Source organism: Leucopleurus acutus (assembly GCF_964270905.1).
Source record: "Leucopleurus acutus genome assembly, chromosome: 20".
In the NCBI taxonomy this organism is placed as follows: Eukaryota; Metazoa; Chordata; class Mammalia; order Artiodactyla; family Delphinidae; genus Leucopleurus; species Leucopleurus acutus.
Window position 1 is genome coordinate 57,028,431 of NC_139162.1, and position 23,509 is coordinate 57,051,939.

The 23,509-nt window shown below is 42.8% G+C and overlaps 2 protein-coding genes and 1 pseudogene across 3 annotated transcripts; 1 reads left to right on the forward strand and 2 right to left on the reverse strand.

Moving 5' to 3' along the window:
* Window positions 1–307: 307 nt before the first annotated feature.
* On the reverse strand, window positions 308–1,330 carry LOC309976390 (olfactory receptor 6Z7-like; the record flags this gene model as incomplete). Its single annotated transcript, XM_082861956.1, is given in 4 exon segments — window positions 308–478; window positions 481–1,161; window positions 1,165–1,240; window positions 1,242–1,330. Coding segments are annotated over 4 exon segments (1,017 nt in total).
* A 695-nt stretch (window positions 1,331–2,025) lies between these two features.
* Window positions 2,026–2,940, forward strand: LOC309976391 (olfactory receptor 8U3-like; annotated as a pseudogene). The gene has a single exon. The product of its transcript is annotated as an olfactory receptor 8U3-like (transcript).
* An 8,432-nt stretch (window positions 2,941–11,372) lies between these two features.
* Window positions 11,373–18,087, reverse strand: ZIM2 (zinc finger imprinted 2; the record flags this gene model as incomplete). Its single annotated transcript, XM_082861957.1, is given in 5 exon segments — window positions 11,373–12,232; window positions 13,830–13,922; window positions 14,118–14,244; window positions 14,248–14,279; window positions 17,916–18,087. Coding segments are annotated over 5 exon segments (1,284 nt in total).
* Between the last annotated feature and the right edge of the window lie 5,422 nt (window positions 18,088–23,509).

Sequence of the window (23,509 nt, forward strand, 5' to 3'; positions counted from 1 at the left end):
TATAATGTAACATATTTAAATAATTTCACGTTGGTGGACATTGGAGTTATTTGTAAAAATTTCCAATAAAATAATGTTTATTCCAAATTTCACAGTGTTGTAATAAAAATTCTTGTGCTTAAATTTTGTATTATACTTTTTTTTACAGTGGGCAAGGAGTAAATTTCCATTTCTTGGATTACTAGAGGGCGTGCACATCTTTTTTGTAGGTTATCAGCCACTTACACGTTTCCTTCAATAGGCTTGATGTTCATGACCATTTTCCTTTTGGTTTTTCTCTTGGTGGGGGTCTTCATATTTTTCTCCTTTATTTAAAGAAGTCTTTATACGTTATGTTGCATATATTTTCCTCCGGATTTCTATTTGCCTTTGAAAGTTGTGCATGTGTTTTGGCCACGAAAGTGTTAAAATCAGGAGCAGGAAATGTCCGCAGCGCTGCGTGGGCCTCCTTGTTCCACAGGCAGTAGACTAGATCAGGCAGCACATGGGCGTGGCCACCGTGTAGACGACAGACAGCAACTTGTTGAGGTCAGTGGGTTCGACACGGCTGGGGCGGGAATACGTGAAGAGAACCACTGAGCAGAAGATGTCCACCACAGTCAGGTTGGGGGCGCAGGTGGAGGGGTTGCTGCCGGCAGCAGCCGAAGGCATTTGGATCACAGCCCTCCTGATGGCCGCATATGAGGCCAGAGCAACTAGCAGAATCCTGCAAATGACGATGGCAGAGATGAAGTCGACCAGCTCCGTCAGGGTCACGTGGGTGCAGGACAGGTTGAGCAGAGGGGAGACATCACAGAAAAATTGGTTGAGGACATTGGGGCCACAGGAGGACAGGCTGGTGATGCATGATATCTTGACCACCGAGACCAACAACCCACAAAGCCATGAGGACAAAGCTAAACCCAGGCATATCTGGGGCCTCATGAGCAGCAGGTAGGGTAGTGGGTGGCAGATGGCCACATAGTGGTCATAGGCCATGGAGGCCAGGAGGGTGCACTTGGTGCCAATGAGAGATATGAATAAAAAAAGCTGAACTATGCGGGCTGTGAAGGGCACATGGCATGCACCGGACCTCAGCCCCATGAGCAAGCTGGGCATGGTCACTGACATGTAGCACATCTCCAGGCAGCTCAGGTTGCCCAGGAAGAAGTACATGGGCTTTCAGAGCTCACCATGACTGCAGACAAGGAAAATGATGCGCGTTTTCTCCAGGAGGGTGAGCAGGTAGAGAGTCAGGAAGCACAATCCTTATGCCTTGCCTGGCAGATAAACCCAGTAGGATAAACTTTTGCGCTCTGGACATACTGCCCAAGTCCAGAGACCTCTCCATCTATGTAAGAAAGAAACAGCTTTGTAGAGACCATGATCCATGCAGAAATAAATTGATCAAAGGGGGAGAGCATATACAGTTAGGGCCCCTAGAGCCAATGCTACTTTGCTGTAGGTTGACTCTTGCTCTGAGCGCCAGTAAGGAGCAATTGGGAAATTGCAAAACTGGAAACGGAAAATTTAACACTATTTACTACATCTCTGATCACTGACAAGATACTCAACCTTTGTGAGCCTCCATTATCTTATCTGTAAAATGGAGGTGAAATCTATCCCCAGGAGGTCCTTAGTCCTTATGGATATTAAACATAGCAACAGACGAGAAAATGCTTTATAAAGAGAGTCATGATTATTCCTTTACTTTTTTAAAAAAATAAATTTATTTATTTTTGGCTGTGTTGGATCTTCGTTGTGGTGCATGGGCTTCTCTTTGCGGTGGTTTCTCTTTGCGGTGGCTTCTCTTGTTGTGGAGCACCGGCTGTAGGCGCGTGGGCTTCAGTAGTTGTGGCTCACAGGCTCAGTAGTTGTGGCGCACGGGCTTCATTGCTCCGTAGCATGTGGGATCTTCCCAGACCAGGGCTCAAACCAGTCCCCTGCATTGGCAGGCTGATTCTTAACCACTGAGCCACCAGGGAAGTCCCATGCACTGCTTTTTGAGCATCTCCTGCCATTCGCGAGCTTTTCCGAAGACACAACATGACCAATCTCAAGGCAGTGCCCGTTTTCTTCCTCCGGGTTTCTCAGCGGTCCCTGAGATACAGCTGCTCAGCGCTGCTGCCTTCCTTCTGGTTTACCCGACCGCGTTTCTGGGGAACATCTCCATCGTCGCCGCCGTGACACTGGACACCCGCCTGCACACGCCCATGTACTCCTTCCTCAAACACCTCTCCTTGGTGGATATCTGCTCCGTGTCCACCACCCTGCCCCGGGCCCTGGTGGCCACCCTGCTGGGCTCGGGGCAGATTTCCCTCCATGCGTACATGTCCCAACTCTGCATTTGTCTGCCTGGAGTCTGCAGAGTGTTTTCTCATCACCTCCATGGCTTGACCATTGTCTGGCCACCTACAGGCCCCTGGTGTACGGGGCAGCCATGAGGCCCCGGACCTGTGTCTCCGTGGCGGCGGCCTGGGGCAGTGGGCTCCTCTTCTCTGCCCTCCCCTAACCAACACCTTCTCCCTGCTCTTCTGTGGCCCCAACGTGATTGACCACTTCTGTGACATCCTGCCACTCATGCGCCTAGCCTGTGCCAACACAGGTGTCCACGACTCTGCGGGATTTGCAGCCAGCGGTTGCGTCATCATCAGCTGCTTTAGTCTCACTGTCCTGTCCTATGTGCGCATCTTGGCCACGGTGGTTCAGATCCACTCAGCAGCCAGCCCCTGGAAGGCCTTCTCCATGTGTTCCTCCCACCTGGCCACCGTCCTCCTGTTTTACGGCACTGGCAGCTCTGCCTACATGCAGCCCACCGCGCGATATTCCCCACAGCAAGGGCGCCTAGCTGCCGTCTTCTACTGCATCCTCATGCCCACCCTAAATCCGCTTATCTACAGCCTGAAGAACAAGGACATGAAGGGATCCCTGCGGAAGCTGTATCTTCAGGTGCCACCTTAAGACATGGAGTGACCCAGAAATCCAGCCTCACAGGATTTTCCTTGTGGTCATAGTGGAGGTGTCCAGAGACCACCAGGAACACACTGGGTGGCCCAAAAAGTTGACAACAACGTTGATGCTGATTCATGCAGGAAGCCCCAGTAGGCAGCTGGATAAAATGGAGACGTGTCCAAGGTGCATTTAATTTAGGCAAATGGTACTGTACATACACAGGGGAAGGTAGAAAGAGGGAGAGAAAAATTTAAGAAACAGTTGACTTTCGGTATTCATGGGCTCCACATCTGCGGATTCAACCAACCGTGGATCGTGTACTCTGTTTACAACCCCTGGTTAGTCGAACCCATGAATGCAGAACCTGTGGGTATGGAGGGCAGACTAGGGGACTTGAGCATCCATCTGGTATCCTGGTGGGTCCTGGAACCAATCCCCTGTGGGTACTGAACGACAACTATGGTAAGGGGTCATTTCATCCCAAAGCCCACCAATGACCCTGTATCCTGGAGTGTGAGTCCACTAGGGGACTTTCTGCTCAGCTCATCCATTTCCATGGACCTCCCACAAGTGATCACACCTTGACCTGCTCAAAATGATTCTAATGCTTAGTGGTACACACTTTCCATCTAATATTTGTCTGAAATGCAAGTCAGTGAGTTCATCAGAAGAAGCAACTATTCTGGAAGAAAAACAGTCCATATCGTACTTGCAGAGACATGGTCTTCATGTGGCTCCTTCCTAAGAGAACATCAGGGATACATTTTTCTTTCTCTAATGTTTACCTGATAGCACTGTATTGGTTGGGTATTGGGTTCAGCTGCTTTAACAGACCAAACAACAGTGGCTTAAATAATACAGAAGGTTTTTTTTTTCTCTTTCCTGTAAACATGGGTGTCTCTACACCACAAAGTCATCCTGAGACCAGGTTCCTCCCATCTCATTGCTGTACCATCCCATACAGTCTCCTTATCCACGTGGTAGAGAAGGCTTACTAGCAACTCATTCAGTCCAGCTGCAGGAAGGAAGACAGAGGAAGTAGAGGGCAAGGAGAGTGCTTTTCAGATGTGACCTGGAAGTTGTACCCATCACTTCTGCTGACATCCCATTGGCCAGTGCTTAGTCACATGGCCACTCTGACCTGCAAGGGATGCTGGGAAATGTTGTCTCCAGCTGGGGTACCATGTGCTCAGATTAAGCTCCAGAAAAAAATGGAGAGAACAATATTTACTATTTTTTAATCACTTCTCCACATCTGATCTCTTGATGAGCCACCATTTTAAAAAATAATTTATTTTATTTTTGGCTGCATTGGGCCTTCGTTGTGGTGAGTGGGGGCTGCTCTTCGTTGCGGCGCATGGGCTTCTCATTGCGGTGGCCTCTCGTTGCGGAGCATGGGCTCTAGGTGCACAGGCTTCAGTAGCTGTGGCACACAGGCTCAGCAGTTGTGGCTCGCAGGCTCTAGAGTGCAGGCTCAATCATTGTGGCACATGGGCTTAGTTGCTCCGCAGCATGTGGGATCTTCCCAGACCAGGGCTCAAACCAGTGTCCCCTGCATTGGCAGGCGGATTCTTAACCACTGCACCACCAGGGAAGTCCCCAAGTCACTATTTTTTATTCCACCTATTGTCATGCTTCCAATTCTTCCCTTTTTTCCCAGGCCACCTGTACTAGTCACTTTTATACATTATCTCTATCACTCTTTATAAAATCCTCTTCATTTTACATGTGGAAGATGAAGTTCAGATAGGATAGGCAATCTACCCAAAGTTCAGAGGGTTGAGAAAGGATCCAATATTTTTGGTCCAGAACCATTTGGGGTTCTACTTTGCGGGGGGGGGGGTGTTCTGCTTTTTAGTGATAGAGATTGGATTGTATTTCTCTAGGACTTTAAAAAATCTTACCTTGTTGAGACATTTCTTTGGGAGTTTTTAGGAGAGGGTTGCAGTGCTACCAACATATCCTTGAGGGTTGAAGAGCTCTCCTTTACTTGAGAACATCAACCTCTTGATCAAATGCATAATCCCTGGGAGAGACATAAATTGGCATGTGACCAGCCAGCCAGATTAGGCAAGTCTTTGGTGATTCCTGGGGTTGGCAGGCACATGCCAATGAGTCCCATCCTGGTATAATCCCTTCCCCTTGTGTGGGAGGAAACTGTGATTTAACTTTAGCAAATAGAATACAGCAAAGGTGATGGGTGTCACTCCCACGATTACCTGAGATATACTGTCTGAGGCAGAAAACATCAAGGCGCTTGGTGTAACCCCCAGACCCCTGAGTGGCCAACTCCCTATCAGCTCCAAGGTCACCTCATCCGAACGACCTTCTGTGGCCCTGCCATCCAAAGCATATCTCCTCCAGGTGACTCATCATGCCTGCATCCTGTTTTGTTACCTCCATTGCATTTATCATCCTTCTGAAATTACCTAATTATTCAGTTTGTTTGCTCTGCCCCGAATCCCCATCCCCTTCCTTCAGATATAATCCCCATGAGGGCAGCGCTCTGGTCTCCTCAGTACTGTATCGCCTGTGTGTCGTAGTGTCTGGCACACACTAGGTGTTCAATGTGTATTTTTCTGAATGAATATGAAGCAGAACAGCAAAACACAAAAATCAGAGCTTCCCTGGTGTGAGCTGGGGTCTGGGGGCTGGGATCCCTGAGCCTTGGTGGTTTCCTATCTCCATGGTCATTTCTGCAACACCTGCCTGGAATCTTTGGGCCCCACAAATCCAGTTCAGACACCCCTTCCTGAATCAGATTAATACCTGCTCGTGAATCTAAACCACTATTCATTGAAAGATACTCCATTATTTTAAGTTCCACTAAGGAAGAAAAAGATACTGCCAATCAAACCATGACACCTCATCAATAGAACACATCCTGATCCATGTTAAAACATGCTGTTCAGCCTTCAGGTCACAGTTCAAGCATTACTTCCTTATCACCCCCTGCTGGCCAACTTAGCCCATTTTTCCTTCTATACTCTCATCACTCTCATTTCTTCAAAATATGCATTGCAATTTTAATTATTCTATAATCATTTGTTTAAAATTTGTCCCTGACACTAGAATGAAGACTGCATGAACACAGACATTACTTTGGCTTATTTACTGTGGTGCTGATAAGTCAACTCTCTGGAAAAAAAAAATAGCATTTGTCAATTTCCATGGTGTAAACAATCTCACCACAGCTAATGCCAAGCTACTGATAGCTTAATGACCGATTTGCAACATTCTTGAATGTTTAACAATTAGCTCTTGTGAGCTGGTACTAGCATGCTCTAGCACACAGTTGACCCAGACCAGATTCTCCCTGTACATAATAGAAGCTCAATAAACAATTGGTTAGTGAATGGATAGACCATCGTTGAATCACATTGAATGGACATGTAGCAAGCACTCCAGACTTCACACATCTACACAGAGCTCTTCATTTATCCTCCACACCTGCATCTTCCCCAGTTTTCACCCCACTTAGTGGCACTGTCATCCATGAATCAGGACAGAATCCTAGAAGGCATACTGTATGGCCAGGCCACTCAAGGTGGCTGTTTTCTTGCTCTCTCTACATCCCTGCTGGACCAATGCCTGCATCACCCACACTCACGCACATGACCGACTTTCCTACACTTGCCCCAAGCCCCAGCTGATGATTGTTCTTATCAAACGGGCCGTGAGGGTCGTGCTCCTCTGCTGGTTTCCCTGGTAACCAATGAGCCCACCTGATGTTAATTCCCCCATAACTGGCAATCTCCCCTTCCTCGCCACGGAGTGAAGACGCCATATCCTGCCCGCCATCTGCCACACACGGTGCGGTGTTGCTTCAGACGTGTAAGCGCCCCAACCCATTAAACCATTGATGTCTCTGTTGCTGACTCCGGGCTCTTTCTTCGGTCTTGAGGCTGGGCAAATTCAGGCCTTGAGGCCTGTGGGGTGCAGCCCAACAACTGGCAGAGCCAGCCAGCAGACCGAGGAAACTCCTGTAAGCTCCAAGATGTCGGGAAATACAGGATGGGAAATGGAAAGTTGTGGGGGCTGTCCGCTCACATGTGGGGCCCAAAGGTTTCAGGGGTGATCCTGAATGTTGCAGGGGAAATCCCAGGGTGGCTGTCCACTAGTATGCAGGGCCCTGTGGTGGCTGTTGATAAAAGAAATGTTCACACGTTGAGATACAGGGAAGTCATTCAGGCTTATACCTGAGTTAACTTGAATGTTATGCTACTTAAAATAGCCTGTTTGTGGCCTGTCGTATATACGTTGTACATCTGCTCTAATTATTTAAGGGCACACTGACCAGAAGTAAAGAATGTCCATGTTAAAAATAAAGATTAAGTGCCTCTCTTCCTTTTCCTCCTTTAATGATAAAGACTCCCTTTCCGGATGCCAAGGCCATACTGACTCGCTGTGTATGTGCTGATCTGTTTGTGTTTTTTTTGAAACGTTGAAGAAATATAACCCTGACTTGTTTAATGTTCTTTGTTCTGACAATATATAAAACTGCTGAAAACTGGAGCAGCTTCTCAAGAGTAATCTGGGAAGATGGCTTTCAGGTTGGCCCTCAGTTTGGCTTATAAAAATAAAAACTCTTTTCTATAATAAATAAAACTCTTTTCTATTCTTCTACAGATTATTATTTTCATTAACATTGCTTTGGCGTAGTTAGCAGGATATCAGAAGAACCCACCTGAGGTCACCTGGAGTCTACTTTAGACCACGCTTGTAACAAGCATGGGCCCCTTGAGCCCCTCTGGCTTCACAGCACCTTTCAGGTGATTTGGTGAGTTTTCCCTGATACCTGGGTCTCCTTATATTAAGTGATGGTCCACGACTTTTATTTGAGCTGTTATCTTAAGACTTGGAGTCTTAAGAGGGTGCCAGTAGGTGTCCTAGGCAGAGGACCTGGGGGAAGGTCCAGGCAGGAAGGCCTGGAAGGAATTTTGCAGTGAACTGGGTTGGCTGACTTTTTAAATGTGGCTTAAAATTGGAAATTTAAATTTAGATTTGCACTTTATAGTAAAATGAAACTAAAAGAAAGCAGGAGATTGTGCTCCTAAAGCCTCCCAGCTCCTGGACAGGCAGCCACCCACTGGAGCTCCCGCTGGCTTCTACAATTGGTACGGAGCCAATACTTACAGATATTTACCTAACTCTAAATTGGCCAAGATGAAATTTTTTTTGACATTCCAAACCTAATTTTGCATGCACTGTTAAACACAGCTGGCTTGATAAAACATCTTTTCAAAATTCTGACCCTCAGAGACAAAAGTACTCCTAGGAAAAGGCTTGAAGTTATAACTCTTATCATGTCCTTGAAATGCAAACACAGCCCATGCTGCCTGAGACTACAGCCTTGGCTTAATTAGTAGAAACTAATACCTTAAAAAAAATGGACTTTTAAAACTCAAGCAGGAAAACTATGAGATCTCTGTGTCTATCTGGATGTATGTATGTTTATGTATGTTATAAATGTGATCTGTTTCTACCTACAGATGATATTATCAATATGAATTTGTAAAAGAGCTCTATTGACTTAAAAGTAAGCACTTACAAATTAATATTTTTAAATGTAACAAAAAAGTAATCCAAATGTTTAAAGGATCATGTGATATAGAATTACTCTTTAATAAATGAAAACAAGCCTAAGTTGTTGCTTTGATTAATATAGACACGTCTTTAGGGTCATCAGCATTAAGTATTAATACTTTAATTGTTCCTAGGTTTACTAAAAGTAAGTTCATGTTATCTTTGTTACAAAATTTGTCAGCAAGAAAATTAACTTGGTATGATGATATTTTCATAGGTAATGAAATAGAGATCAATGGGATTAAAATTTTTACATGAATTCTTTAAAAATGATTGTTTTACGGTATGTCTACCTAAAATTAATTTCTCCAGATGTTTGATAACTTGAAACTTTAGAGTTTTCCTAAATTAAATTAAATGATGGGAATTCACTGAACATCCAGATCATTTTCAGTTAAGATAAAAATACTGAAACATTCATTGCTAAACATGTCTAAATTTACATACTTTGTCATCTTTAGAGAAACACTAAAGATTTTGGGTTTATTAAACACATATCTTATACCATATTAAAAAGAGAAATTATGGGGAGGGACTTCCCTGGCAGTCCAGTGGTTAGGATTCCGTGCTTCCACTTCACAGGGAGTGGATTCGATCCCTAGTCGGGGAACTAAGATCCTGCAAGCTGCGTAGTGCAGCCAAAAAACAAACAAACAACAACCCAAAAAACCCCACAAAAAAACCAACAAAAAAACCCCAACCCAAAACAAAGCACAAAAAACAAAACCCACACACCTATAGTTAATGAATCCAAATGGGTCTCTTCACCTGAAAGGCTGAAGTGGGTTGGGTACCATGGCAATGTACCTGTACTTCATCCCTCCTTCAGGGTCTCACCTGGAGAAGACCTGACTATCAGATGGTCTGGGCACCAGCCCTAGACCCCTCAAAGCTGGGGCCCAGATGGGTGTATGGCTGATCCTTCTGAGGTGGTGGTATTCATAAGTGTGTGTGTGTGTGTGTGTATGCACATACTTACTGCTATGCTTCTCTGCATTTTCCTTTAAGAGCATCTGTGGCCCCCAACTGCTGGAAGTGTAGGGTTTGGCAAGCTTGAATGCATGTAGTGGGGCAACAGTGAAGGAACCCCATTTCTGGGATGCTGGATTTTTGAGAATTATAACAAAAAAAGAAAAACCCTACACAAAGAAACCTACAACTGCAACAGTATGTAGGAATAACTAAGGGGAACTTACTTTGCTGGCTGACAAAAATGCTTGAGTACATAAAAGAACAATATCATATTCCTGGATGCTAAGTTTAAATGTAACAATGTTAATTCTTCCTAATTCATTTATAAATTCACTTCAATAATCATCAAAAGGCTGTTTTTAATTGTTGAACAACTTTTCATCTGGAAGAGTAATAAAATTCATTTTTCTCATATAAATATAACACACATAAATAAACTTCTTAAAGGCACAGTGATAGAAAACTCACATGAGGCTATAAAAGTTAAAAAGAATACAGATCTATGATATAATAGGGTGACAAAACAATGAAACAAAGTGGATGATCCAGATACAGAGCTGTATTATAAAACAAAATATTATGACTATGTATCACTTACTAAAATTGATGTTGGGGCAATTAACAATGGGGGATAATTTTTTTCTTCACATAATACATCAAAGTAAATTCAATAATAGTTAAAGTATATTTTACAAATAATAAAAACTGCAGGAAAAAAATACTAATGTTTAGAGAAGGTTAGATTTTTTAGGTTTAAAAAAGATATCAGGGGCTTCCCTGGTGGCGCAGCGGTTGGGAGTCCGCCTGTAGATGCAGGGGACACGGGTTCGTGCCCCGGTCCGGGAAGATCCCACATGCCGCGGAGCGGCTGGGCCCGTGAGCCATGGCCGCTGAGCCTGCGCGTCCGGAGCCTGTGCTCCGCAGCGGTAGAGGCCACGGCAGTGAGAGGCCCGCGTACCGCCAAAAAAAAAAGAAAAAAAAAGCTTTCTGAACCCCTTATACTACAAGTGTCCCCATCTGATTTAATGTGAAATAATGTTGGGATTACTAAAAAGGAAGACGGCTGCAGTCAGTATAGTACTGTACCTATTCTTCAGAGGGGTATGGCAGGAATAAAACAAACCTGGGTTGAGCATCAAGATATAAAATAAATATCTCATGGAATCTCAAAAGCCAAACCTAACCAAACCACACTGGGGTTCAGTTCTTACCCCATCACTTACAACCCAGGTTACAACAAATGACAACTTGGGAGTTTCAAGTTTGCTATACCTGTAAAAATGAAATAAATATCCTCATACTAGGTACAATGCAGCATTCCTTAAAAGATCAAATAATATATTTGGCAATGTTTTGTAAATCAACAAGTACTGTGTAAACATATTACCAATTACTTCAGCTTTGTGGATGAATCAACATAGGCACACCTCAAAAATCTTTTTACCATGCCCTCTGCTGATACATCCCATGTGGTAAAGATACTGTATGTAAACACTTCTGTAGTAATTTAGCCAACAGAGTTCCTGTCTGGAGCCCAACTACCAGTTGCAAGTTTTCTGTCAGGATATCAAAATCAAGGTTCTCCATTCTATGGACAACACCAAAGAAGGGCAAAATCTATTAGCTTCTTTACTATGCAACAAAAATATTCTTTGTAAGGTTTTTTGCCTGGGTGACTGACACATGTGCTGACTCTCCCTTTGCAAAAAGATTGTTTTAACCTCTTGCAACCATTCTCTATTTTCTGACCACACCACGAAGAATTTTCAAGTTGTTCACAAGGTGTGAGGGCTGGTGGAAGACCTTCTCATATTCAGAGCACTCAAAGGGTCTCTCTCCAGGGGAAGGTCAAAAGTGTTGAGAATGTTCTGAGTCAAGGTTTTTCAACAGTAACTGCGCTCAACCAGTTTCTCTTGAGAATGGAGTTGATAATGTTGAGTGAGGCAGGAGGGTAAGCTGAAACACTTCCCACACAGCTGACACTGGTAAGGCCTCTCTTGAGCATGAATTCTGTAGTGCTGAATGAGATGTGAATTCCAAATGAAGACTCTGCCACAGTCACAACACTGACAGGCTCTCTCTCCGACATGGTTACGTTTCCGCTGATATCGAATTAAATGTGTCTTGTTTCGGGGCAACGTGGGTGGAAGGGCTTTTGCTGCCTCATGGGCTTTGAGATGTTGAAAAAGATGCACATCCTGGATAAAAGCTTTGCCACACTGGAAACATTCATAGTAGTCCTCCTGACTATGAATTCTTATGCAGCCATTGATATTTGCACGCTGAGTGAAAGACTTTCCACCTTCATTGCACCCAGGGGACTTCTCATGTGAATGAGTCTTCTGATGTCTGGTGAGGTGTGCCATGAAGTAGAAGGCTTCTCCACACTGTTTACATTCAAAGGGTTTCTTCCCTGTATGGATCTGCTCATGTCTCTCACGGGCCAACTGGGTACTAAAGCTTCTTTCACAAAATTCACGTCTGTTGTGTTTGTTCTCTTGGACGAAAGGCCTGCTGTCTACCGGCTGGGGACTGGTGCAAATTCCAGGAGGAGTGCGTTCCTGGGGATCCTTTCCTAGAAGACCCTCTGACTGTTTAGTAAGATCTAAGCGTCTCTCAAATTGATCACGGTCATGGCTTCTTTCCTGAGGAAGGGTCTTGGGGTCATTCATTTTTACCGGACTCAAAAGTTTCTCCTGTTTGACCTGGTGCAAACCCAATGGATCATCGGGAGAAGACTCTTCTGCACAGACACACCAAAAGTTACCTACATCCAAATCCTGTCTTCCTGCCCCTGAGGATGATTTTTCTATAGGCAGGCTTTGCTCTGGAGTTACATCTTTGGTTTCAGGTTTTTTCTCCCAATCTAAAAGCAATGTAAAAGTTCCTCTACTATTTTTACTCAGAGAGACACATCATTGTAGTAGAAACAGAAGAAAGAGACCAAACATAGCAGAACAGTTCTTAAAGAGGTTTGAGAGTTTTCTGGGAACCTAAGGAGAGAATGGGAGGATGGAAAGGACAGTAAGCAAGGAAGGGTGAGGATGAGGCAGAAAAGAGACCATCCAGGAGGACTGAACGTTGACAAAGATGCCAGAGACACAGACAGGAGAACAAGGAGGAAACCAGAGAAAGAGCTGGGATTGGGGTTTGTCTGCATCCAGACCATGCTTGGCAAATTACTACTATTCCAAGCAACTAATAGCTGTGGCAATAAAGGGATTCCACTGTCAAGTCAACGTGGGAGATACCATAGGATCCAAGTCAAGCAGCTTTCAATCCTGTAGGACTCTTCAGAACCTTTAACTGGCATCTCAAATTCCGAAGAGGGGAAATATAGTATGCAGCATTTCTCTAACTGATCTCATCATGGAACACATTTTTTTTTTTTTTAAAGAACGCCTATTACCATAGTTCTACAGGACCATTAGGGAAACACTGGAGTAAACAGGTCAACAACCTCTTGCTCAGAATAAAGCAAAAGGATTCTAACTCTTTTCTTGGCTCCCAATCTCTAATCTTACCCCATTCCCTTCAATTCACCATTTATTAAATGTCTATTTTGAGTAAAGCATTATCCAACCAGATGGTCATAATAAGTCTGTAAAAAGGACCCCAATCAAGCTATAAATGACTACAGGAGAAGAGATGGGGGTGGGGGTTGATTCCATTTAGGAACAGGAAAAACTCAACGGAGGGGATGGCATTAGGGCTCAGTAAGCAGTGAAGCGGGTGGCAAGCTTATAAAACATCCTGAGCAAAGATACTGAACTGTGAAAATACACAGTCCTGGGGAGCCAGCAACACAGGTTTCTACTTGGAATATCTGTGAGAGATGAGGGTGGGATGTGAATTTTAGGCCAGATTGGGATGGATTTAAATGTTTTGCTAAAAGTTTGGATTTTCCTTTGAGGGTGGTAAGAAGCTGGTCAAAAGTTTGTGCTTTATAAAGGCAACCCCCTGAGTGGGGCTGGAAAAAGGAGTGGTATCACGCCAAGGTTTTTTGCTTGTCTCAGTTAAAGAGGAAAGACCTCTGATTTCTAGCTGCCAGAGGAAAGGCATGAATGAATGCATTCATTCATGTTGGAACACTAGAGAAAAGGGAAACTGGCCTCCCTGGAGCTGCGCAGGAGAGGAACTCATGCTGCAGGAAGAGATGAGCTTCAGAGAGGAGATGAAAGAAGTACTGAGTGTATGTGATGTGGGGAAGCGGCATGAACCCCTGAGGTGAGAGCACTTACCAACCTTCGCCCTGAGCTGAGAGGGCTTTGGGGAACAGCTCCCAGGCCCCTCCTGGCTGACCGGGGTTGTCTTCCCACGATTTCTGTCTCACTACTCACCTTGACATATCATTGTACTGCTGTCTTCCTCCACTGCATGTGACTCCTCCGCTTCCAGCCTTGAGATAATGTCAGGTTTAGGGAACTGGTACCCTGTGGAAGAAGGAGACTCATAACTTGGGGGTTCTGTCCTGTACCCACAGGAACTCCCAACCTGGGTTATAAAGACGGTGAGATAATAAGGAAAATGCAAATTTAAACAGAAGAAAAATGAAGCCTGTTTCCAATGATTTTGTCACCAGGGACATATGGCAATGTCTGGAGACAATTTTGGTCATCACAGCTTACCTAGGGAGACCAGGTTCCTATAATTTTCCAGCATCACTTCCCGGTAGAGTTTCCTCTGAGCAGCAGTAAGGTAGGTTAATTCCTCTGGACTGAAGTCCACAGCCACACCCTTGAAAGTCACCAGCCCCTAAAATACCAGACACACTCTTAAATGATTGAAATCTAGGAATTATCCCAAGGAGGGGGAAAGGTGCCTGATGAGAGGGGACTGACCATGAAGCAGATGTTCAGACCAGCAGAAACCTTCTAATCCAAGTGTTCTAATCCACTTAGATTATTTCTAGGGATTTAGAAAGATACCTTTCTTTGTCTTATAGTCTGAGAGAAGTGAGAACATTTCTGAGATAGTTCCTGCTGCTAATTTTGACAGATTTGGGATGCAGGAGAAAAATCCTTTTAAGTGACTTTATAAAGAAAGAAAAAATGCAAATAATTAAAAGCTGAGCAGTATACCTCAACCTCAGGAATCAGAGACAGTTGGGTTTAGATTCTGGGTCTGGTTCTTTCTAACAAGCTTTATGAGAATGGATAGGTTAAGCCTCAGTGACTCATCCATAAAACACAAAGAGCTCATAAATATGAAGAGATATTCGATCTTATTAATAAATAAGAAAATACATTTCAAAATGACAAAGTATGATTTTATACCCATTCAACTGACAAAAATTAAGAAGTCTGACAATACAAAATATTGTCTTAAATGTGGACCCTTGGGGCCTCTTATAAGATGCTAAGGGAAATGTAAATTAGTAAACCACTTTGGACTCAGAAATTCTGTTCCTAGGTATATTTGCTCATGTGTACTTGGAGATAGAGATGTTCATAACATCTGTCTTATAACATCCAAAATATGGAAAAGACCCAAACATTCATTTATAGTAGAAGAAATAAATATATTATGGTATAGTCATACCATGGAATAGTATTCCAGCAATACAAACTAATTAACTACAGTTACATGCAACAATTTTGGTAACCGAAGGGTGAATTTAAAAAGCAGATATTAGAAGACTACATAAGACTATGATACCCATTTTACTAATATACATCTTTTGTGTTTTTATGGAAACATTATGCAGATCAATGAACATATGACTTAAACTAGAGGGCATGTACTGGCTGCCCAGCTCCTACAGAGGTATTTATTTGGCTCACATGTGTTTTTTTAAATTCTTTCTTCAAAATTCATATTAGCTGCCAACACCAAAAAATTTGTATATTTCAAATTATTAACTGGATTTTTGGCTTCTCTTCAAGAAAATCAGGAGATCTGGGGATCGGGACCCACGTTCTCACACGGTGCCATCAGCTGAAGCCGAGTCATAGCTTCCCCTTAGATGGGGCAGGTGCCCCCCCAGTGTGTCATAATCCACCCACTTACATACGGTATTCGTTTATATTACCTCAGTAGTCCCTGTGGGCATCTTCACTTGGGATCCTTGACATGGACACTGTAAGGACAGAGGGCTACTCTCAGGAACAGATCATCTAGGACAGTGTTTCTCAACTTTTTTCCCCCCATCTCTCCCTCGAGGAGCATTTTTAGACAATTTTTTTCCTAATCGTCACCTCCCTCCCATGAATTCTTTTCTGGTTCTAAAGGAAGTGCAGCATATTAATTTCTTCTAGGTTTCAAAATGTGATTTAACAAGAACATTGAGCAAATTAAAAAAAAAAACACCTCACAACAGTATCATGTCCCTGTAATAGCTGCCATTTATTTCATATATAAAAAGGAGCATAATAATAGTACAAACCACATGAGGGTGGTTTTGACTAAGCCAAAAGTGGAGATAAAATGGAATACTAAACAATGAAAAATTAATTCAAAAGATAGGAAAAGAGGAACAACATTAAAGATATAGTATGTGGGGTGGTCATAAGTGTGACAGAGAAAAATAAAGCAGGGAAGGGGAATACAAAGGGTCAGAAGAACATTTTTTATACGAAAGCCAGGAAGAGGCTCAGTTAGGTAATGTTTATATAAAGACTTTGAGGAAATGAGGATGTGGTTTAATTAGATGGGGAATGTCTGGAAATCAGGAAGGTGAGGTCCCCATATTGGAGAACTAAATCAGAAGAAAGCCCGACTCACCTGAGATCTAGCAGATGGTATACTGTCAAACATCGTTGTGCCCTTCTTTTGTTGTTCTTCGGTGTTTCTCTTTTCTGCAAGGACAGAGTCCCGAGCAGGGAAACCTAGAAGGGAGCAGAAATGACCATGGAATTGAGTCCAGTCAGGCAGCGCCCATAGGCACAGAGAGTAGCCTGCCACCCCCACGCCATCCTGTCCTGCCACAGGACGGAGCAGCAGTCCTGGACTTCCTATGACAAGAGAAAGACCACAGAAATCATTTCTCAGCTCAATATGGCAAGTTCCAGAAAAGAGTTCTGGTTATCTTCCACCTCTAAACTCTTCCATTGCTTCTCAGTACCTTCCAAATAAAGCAGGAGTTCCTCTTTATTTATATCAGTGGTCCTAGCCTCACCGTCCATTCAGTTACCAGAGAACCTCAGTTTCCCAGTTGTAACATGAAAATGATAAGACCTCTACTTCTAAGGGTTCCTGTAAGGATTAAACATTACATATGTAAAGCACACAGCATGCATTTTTTTAAAATGGCAACTCTTATTACTAAGCTTTCCCTACATCTTTTTCACTCACTGATCTAGAATACAACCACCACCTTCCCTACAGAAACTTGAACCTTGAAGGCCTTCCTTGCCTGCAGTCTCTAAGTGTATCTTTCATTAATCTGTAATTTTTTTCTCATATCTTAGAGAGCTCTTTCCTTTCCCCTGAATTCCAGCTCCATCAAAGGCTGTGCCTTTGGCCAAGTTTAAAACCAACGTGGGACAATATCCCACATGTCCACTGGAGGCAGTGTAACAGCGTGATTAAGAGCACAGACGCTGGTGCCAGCCTCCCAGCTGAATCGTGACTGCCAATTACTAACCGTGGGACCAGGGGCCAGTCATTCAACGTTTTTGTGCCTCTGTCTCCTCATTTATGGAAGGAGGGTAATACCTATTTCAAGGGCTATTAAGAGAAGTAAATGAATATTATAAAATACCTAGAATGTAGTACATTTTAAGTGTCCAACATGTTCACTATTAACATCTTCAAAATTCTTTTAAGGAATGCAGGTGCACAGGACTGATCAGAATCCTTAATTCACGATACATCAGTATTCAGCCATGCATGACCCTCATGTTTATTTCAAATTTGTTTATACTTTTAAATGTAATTAACCCATCCCACTGGTCCACACCCAAGTCTTGTTCCCTTGTCTTTCTCTCCTTGTCTCTCTCTATATATACCCAAACAATACTTTGTTTTTAGTATCAATTTTATTCAAAGGACTATTAGGAGTGAACAGCTTTCTTCTCTCATTATTGAAATGCCCTTAGTTCCAATCTAGTAACTTGAGTTTCTAAGAGACAAGTCAAATTTTAACAGAAGTTAAATTTCCAGGCCTCATATCTCCCACATTTTATGCCCTCTTTTTTTGGCTGTGTGGTCTTTTGTGTTGATACTGAAGTTCAGGCTTAATAAGAAATGTGGAAGGGAGGGGGAACAAAGCTGGAGGGAAGGGGTACTCCTAGAGAAATAATAAATAAGCAAAAGCCAAACCCCTAATTTCTTCCATTTCACACAAGATTAGGCAGATTAGACTGGATTATAAAATTCATTTGTTCAGTCATTCAACAAATCTTTATTAAGCTCCCTATTACATGCCAGGTATACAGCAAATGTTCAATAAATGCAAACAGCCAGTTGCTTCTTTCCTCTCTCACCTCTCTCCGCACACGCTTGGATCAAGTTTGCCCCCAGGTTTCCTGCTTCCTTGCTGCTCTTGGGCTGTTTTGACCTCACCCATGTCTGAACCTCCTCTGGCAGAGTATTCAGAAACTGCTCCAGCACCAGTTGCTCTATCATCTGCTCCTTGGTGTGGGTCTCTGCAGCCATTGCCAACCATTGCCAGCAGAGCTCCTGGATTTGGCTCACAGCTTGGTGAGGCCCAGTCACTGACAGGTATTGAAAATGCCTAAACTTTTGGTGAGAAACTTTCAGAGCCCCTAGGTTTCTTATGCAGATGGTTTCTGGATTTTTTTCTTGATCGTGTAGATGAATGAGCTGGGGATTCCTCAAGATATCCAAAACCTGTCATGTGCAGCATCTTTACAGCTTGGCCCTTCAAAGGATGGAAATACTCTAAAAGGCAGGCTGTTTCAGAACACACTGCTGTGGAAGATGGTGTTTAGAGTTGTACCAGATGAAGAAAGGATTCAGAAACCTCAGGACCTCCAGAAATTACACGGAGAGACTCACAAATGGCTTCCACAGTTAGGACTGGACAGCAGAGGTTATTTGAAGCAAAGGAAGTTAGCTCTTTTCACACAAATGTCTAAATGAACATTCACATAGATTTGCACATCTACAGACAGGATGCTGCCTCGGTCACAGTACCAGGTCTAGTCTAGAAGATCCACAGGCACAGGCTAGAAAAATTTCAGAAATGGCAGTGAAGGGAAAAGAGGCTTGAACCCCAAACCACAATGAACTGAACTAACTGATGAATCACAGAAGAATGTCACTTAAAAAAGTGAATTTGGGGCTTCCCTGGTGGCGCAGTGGTTGAGAGTCCACCTGCCGATGCAGGGGACACGGGTTTGTGCCCCGGTCCGGGAAGATCCCACATGCTGCAGAGCGGCTAGGCCCATGAGCCATGGCCGTTGAGCCTGCGCGTCCGGAGCCTGTGCTCCGCAATGGGAGAGGCCACAACAGTGAGAGGCCCGCATACCGCAAAAAAAAAAAAAAAAAAATAGCATTGGAAGAAAAAAGTTACACATGAGGGGCTTCCCTGGTGGCGCAGTGGTTGAGAGTCCCCCTGCCGATGCAGGGGACGCGGGTTTGTGCCCCGGTCCGGGAAGATCCCACATGCTGCGGAGCGGCTAGGCCCGTGAGCCATGGCCGCTGAGCCTGCGCGTCCGGAGCCTGTGCTCCGCAATGGGAGAGGCCACAACAGTGAGAGGCCCGCATACCGCAAAAAAAAAAAAAAAAAAAAAAAGTGAATTTAAATGAGTTAATACAGAATGAGGAAAGATCCTTACAAAACATACATCCTACAAAGAACTGGATTCATATGCAAAATATATAAAGAAATCATACAAATCAGTAAGAAAAAGGCAAACAAAACCAGAGCAAAAAGGTTAAAAGATCTGAGCAGGTACTGCACAAAAGAAGACAGCTAAATGGCTGTAAATATATGAGACAGGGCTCAACTTCATTAGTTATCAGAGAAATCTGAATTAAAACCACAATGAGATATCACTACACACCCTCCAGAATATTCAAAATGAAAAACTCAGATGATAGTTAAACGTTTGAGAGGAGACAGAACCACAGAATGGTATATTCATAACAGTGGAATTCTAAACAGAATTGAGAATATGGATGCATCTTGCTGTTGAGTAAAAGAAATCAGGCTCAAAAAAAGGTCCACATTACATGAGTCCATTTGTACACAGGTCAAGAACAAGCAAAACAAGCCTAAGGTGTTAGAAGTCAGAAGGGTGGTAACAGTTGGGACTGAGATTCGGGGGGCAGTGGTAATGACTGGGAGGGGACAACATAAGACGTTTCTGGAAAGCTGGTAATGGTCTATTTTCTTAATCCAGGAACTCATGACATGGACACAGTGTGTTCGTTTTGTGAAAACTGAGCTATATACTAATGGTTTGTGCCTTTTTCTGTATTATATTTGACTAAAAATTTTTTAGCTGTGTTATAGTCGTGGGGAAATATCTAGGTTGTAATATTAAGTGAAAAAGCAGGAAACAAACCTGAATATAGAATGTATACTCAACCATATAAAGCACAGGAAAAAAACTGGAAAGTAAACCAAAATACCACACCAAAGGGGTTATCTATGAGCAGTGAGACTACAAATTATTTTTACTGGTGATTTTATACTTTCTCCCTCAAAACTACTTCCTAATTTCAAATGTCCTACAATGAACCTTCTATCTTCTATGATCAGGAAAATAAAAAATACTTTTCTTCTATAAAATTTGCACTCTATGAAATCACGAACAAAATTGCCACTTGGGGGAAACATTTCCTTTTTTCTTTTCTCCTCTCCACTAAAAAACATGTACCTGTGATTTATATGACAAGCAGTTTTTCTGTTTGAAGGCATTTTTGGTTTTCATTATTATAAATCATAATGAGTGAACACCACTGAAACTAAGTATTTGTCCACATCTCTGATATTTCCCTTCTAGGACAGATTCCTAAAAGCGAAATTACCTGGACAAAGGGTATGAACTTTTTAAAAAGTTCTTAACACAATCTGCCAAATTTTCCTCCCAAAGGCTTCCACCAATTTCTTCTTCCAATCTCAATATATAAGATTACATACCCACCCTGCACGTCAATAGGCCAGCTTCATGGGCATGTAACCAGTGCAGTCACACAGAGCCTCAGAAGGGCTCAAGCTTAATTTAATGCTCTCTTGTTGCTGTCTTGAGACTTTCCATATTTTAAACAAGGGGCCCCACTTTTTCATTTTGCACTCCACCCTGCAAATTATGTAACTAGTTCTGCCAGCCAAGAACATTATCATTTCTCAAAATCTGTTGCCAATAAGACAAATTAAAGATATATTTTATTCTTTAATTTTGCATTTCCTTTGATTAATAATAGAGCTTACTACTTTTTTCAGATTTATTGGCCAATTATACATTGCTCCTATCCTTTGCCCTTTTTTCCTATTGCTGATTGGTAAAGGCTCCATATAAATAAAGGATATTCACTCTTTGACCTATTTGCTTAAAAAAAAATTCCAACCATGCCACACTTACTCTTTAGTCTTCATAGAATTTTAATATTTCAAAGTCCAATTTATCACTACCCATTCAGAGATCAGTTAAATATTTAAATATATTTTCTTATTTCTTTATTTAAACATTTCATTTTAATTCTTTAGCTGGAATTTAGTCTGGGATAAGGTATGAGAAGAGTATAATTTTTTCTAAAACCTTTCCCACCTACCACCAATTATTAAATTTGCTATCGCTTCCTTCTTGGGATGTATGAGGCCCCCCTGAATTGAATTTCTAGGTCTGCAGCCTCCAGGGAAGGATCCTGAGAAAGGAGTAGTGGAAATGACTGTGAAATCCTGCCAGCCTGCCTCCCAAGACTAGCCAGGTCCAAAGCTAGAGCAGAGAGTCACAATCCTTTCTCCTGGCCCAAAGAGGGAAAGCAAGACCTTGAATAGTCAAGGCCCTCCAGGACACAGGTACTGAAAAGAAGCTCATGGCTCTGTCTCCTCAGAGGGCACCCTCAGCATCCCTCCTTTTCTCTCTTTTACATAAATTCTTGATTCTGCTTCCCTTAAATATTTATCTTTTGGAGCTCAGTCTTATCCTAATCCTACATCCCTTATCATCCAACTTTTAACCACATACCTCAGTAGTTGTTGGCACATTGTTTTTCTTCCTAACATTTTTTTTACTCAAACTTTATTTTTTAACTCTTGATACCACTAAAGCCATCTGGGCAAAAGGCTCTCTGATGTCAACCAATTAATAACTTTGTTCGGTGCTTTGTAATGCTCATTGGTCTGCTCAGGTTTTCTATTTCTTGAATCCAATTTTTAAAAAATACTTTTCCAGGAAAATCATCCATTTGCTTGAAGTTGAAATATATTAACACATGATTGAGAATTTGAAATATCCTAAGTACACAACTTTATCCTGTCTATAATCAATGTTGCTTTATTCCTAGTTTGTCTTTTTTGTTAATTACTGCTATGTTTTTCATTATTGCCACTCATCCCAAGTACCAGCTGCTACTTCCAATGCCATTATTTTTGTTTTCTCACGTATTAGTTTCACTTATCTTTATTATTTTCTTACTCCTGGTTCCTTTAGAGTTTTATCAGTTTGTTTGTGGGACTTTGGGAATCTCCTGAAACAAATGCCTAATTTATTTCATTCTTTCCTGACTATTGAAAGCTGTTAATTTTGGTTATATATCAAATTTAGGGGAAGTCACCACTCCTGTTTCGATTATTTTTAAAATAATTCATAACTGCACTTCTGATTTCTCCATTCACCAAAAAGTTCCTTAGAAGAATAATTTCATTTCCACTTTAAACATTCATTATTAAATATTTACTTGACATACGGGAAGTAAATGGTTTCTTTATTTTGGAACATTAGCCATCTACACAAAATGATGTGGAAATGTGGGTAATTAGTAGCACCTTTCTAAATTTAGCTTTTCTCGGGACTTCCCTGGTGGTGCAGTAGTTAAGAATACACCTGACAATGCAAGGGACATGGATTCCAGCCCTGGTCCGGGAAGATCCCACATGCTGCGGGGCAACTAAGCCTGTGCGCCACAACTACTGAGGCTGCGCTCCAGAGCCAACGAGCCACAATTGCTGAGCCTGTGTGCCACAACTACTGAAACCCGCACACCTAGAGCCCATGCTCCGCAACAAAAGAAGCCACCGCAATGAGAAGCCCGCACACCGCAACCAAGAGTAGCCCCTGCTCGCCACAACTAGAGAAAGCCCACATGCAGCAACTAAGACCCAATGCAGCCAAAAATTAATTTAAAATAAATAAATAAATAAATTTAGCTTCTCTCATCTGTGAAAATAAGGAAAAAGAAGAAAGACCTTTTTTCTCATGTTGCTGTAAGGTTTAAATAAGGTGGGAGCTGAAAATCACGAGGCATACCATCCTGAAGAATCAATTTTTAAGTCTACTATTAAGAAACATGTTTTATAGTAAGACGAAAATAGATGTATTATGTAAGTTAATGCAAAAATATTATGAATTTTGAAACGAAAGAGGGCAGCAAGTAAATTTCCTGAAAGGAGAAAGGTAGTATTTATACTTTCTATCCTTTCTACCCAAATAGCCCCTTCTATCTCACCCCCACGCCCACGCCCCCGCAACCCGGTTCTCCAGGGAAGCATGTTAGAAGGTAGTGACAAAAGCAGCTAATATGTTAAACACTAAAAAAAAGCTCAAGAGTTCCTAAAAAAAAAATGTATGAGTGATGGTAGGTTGCTTGATTTCTGAGTAGGGAAGAACTTCCAGAGAAATGGGGATGAGAGTGGAGGGAGAAGGGGGCGGAGACCAAGAGATCCCAGGTGGGCAGAGGCTGTGGTGGGAGGAGGAAGCAGGGACTGAAGGGAGCAAACAGAAGAGAGGTGCTGAGGCAAGAGAAAGGGAGCAAAGCAAGGCAAGGCAGAGTGCAGGGGCAGAGCTGAGGAGTGGGGCAAGCTAAAGAGGAAGCGCAGAAAAGAGCTGCCAGTCTGGGAAAGGAGGGGTGTGCCGGGGCACGGGCTAGGCACACAGAAAGAAGGGGC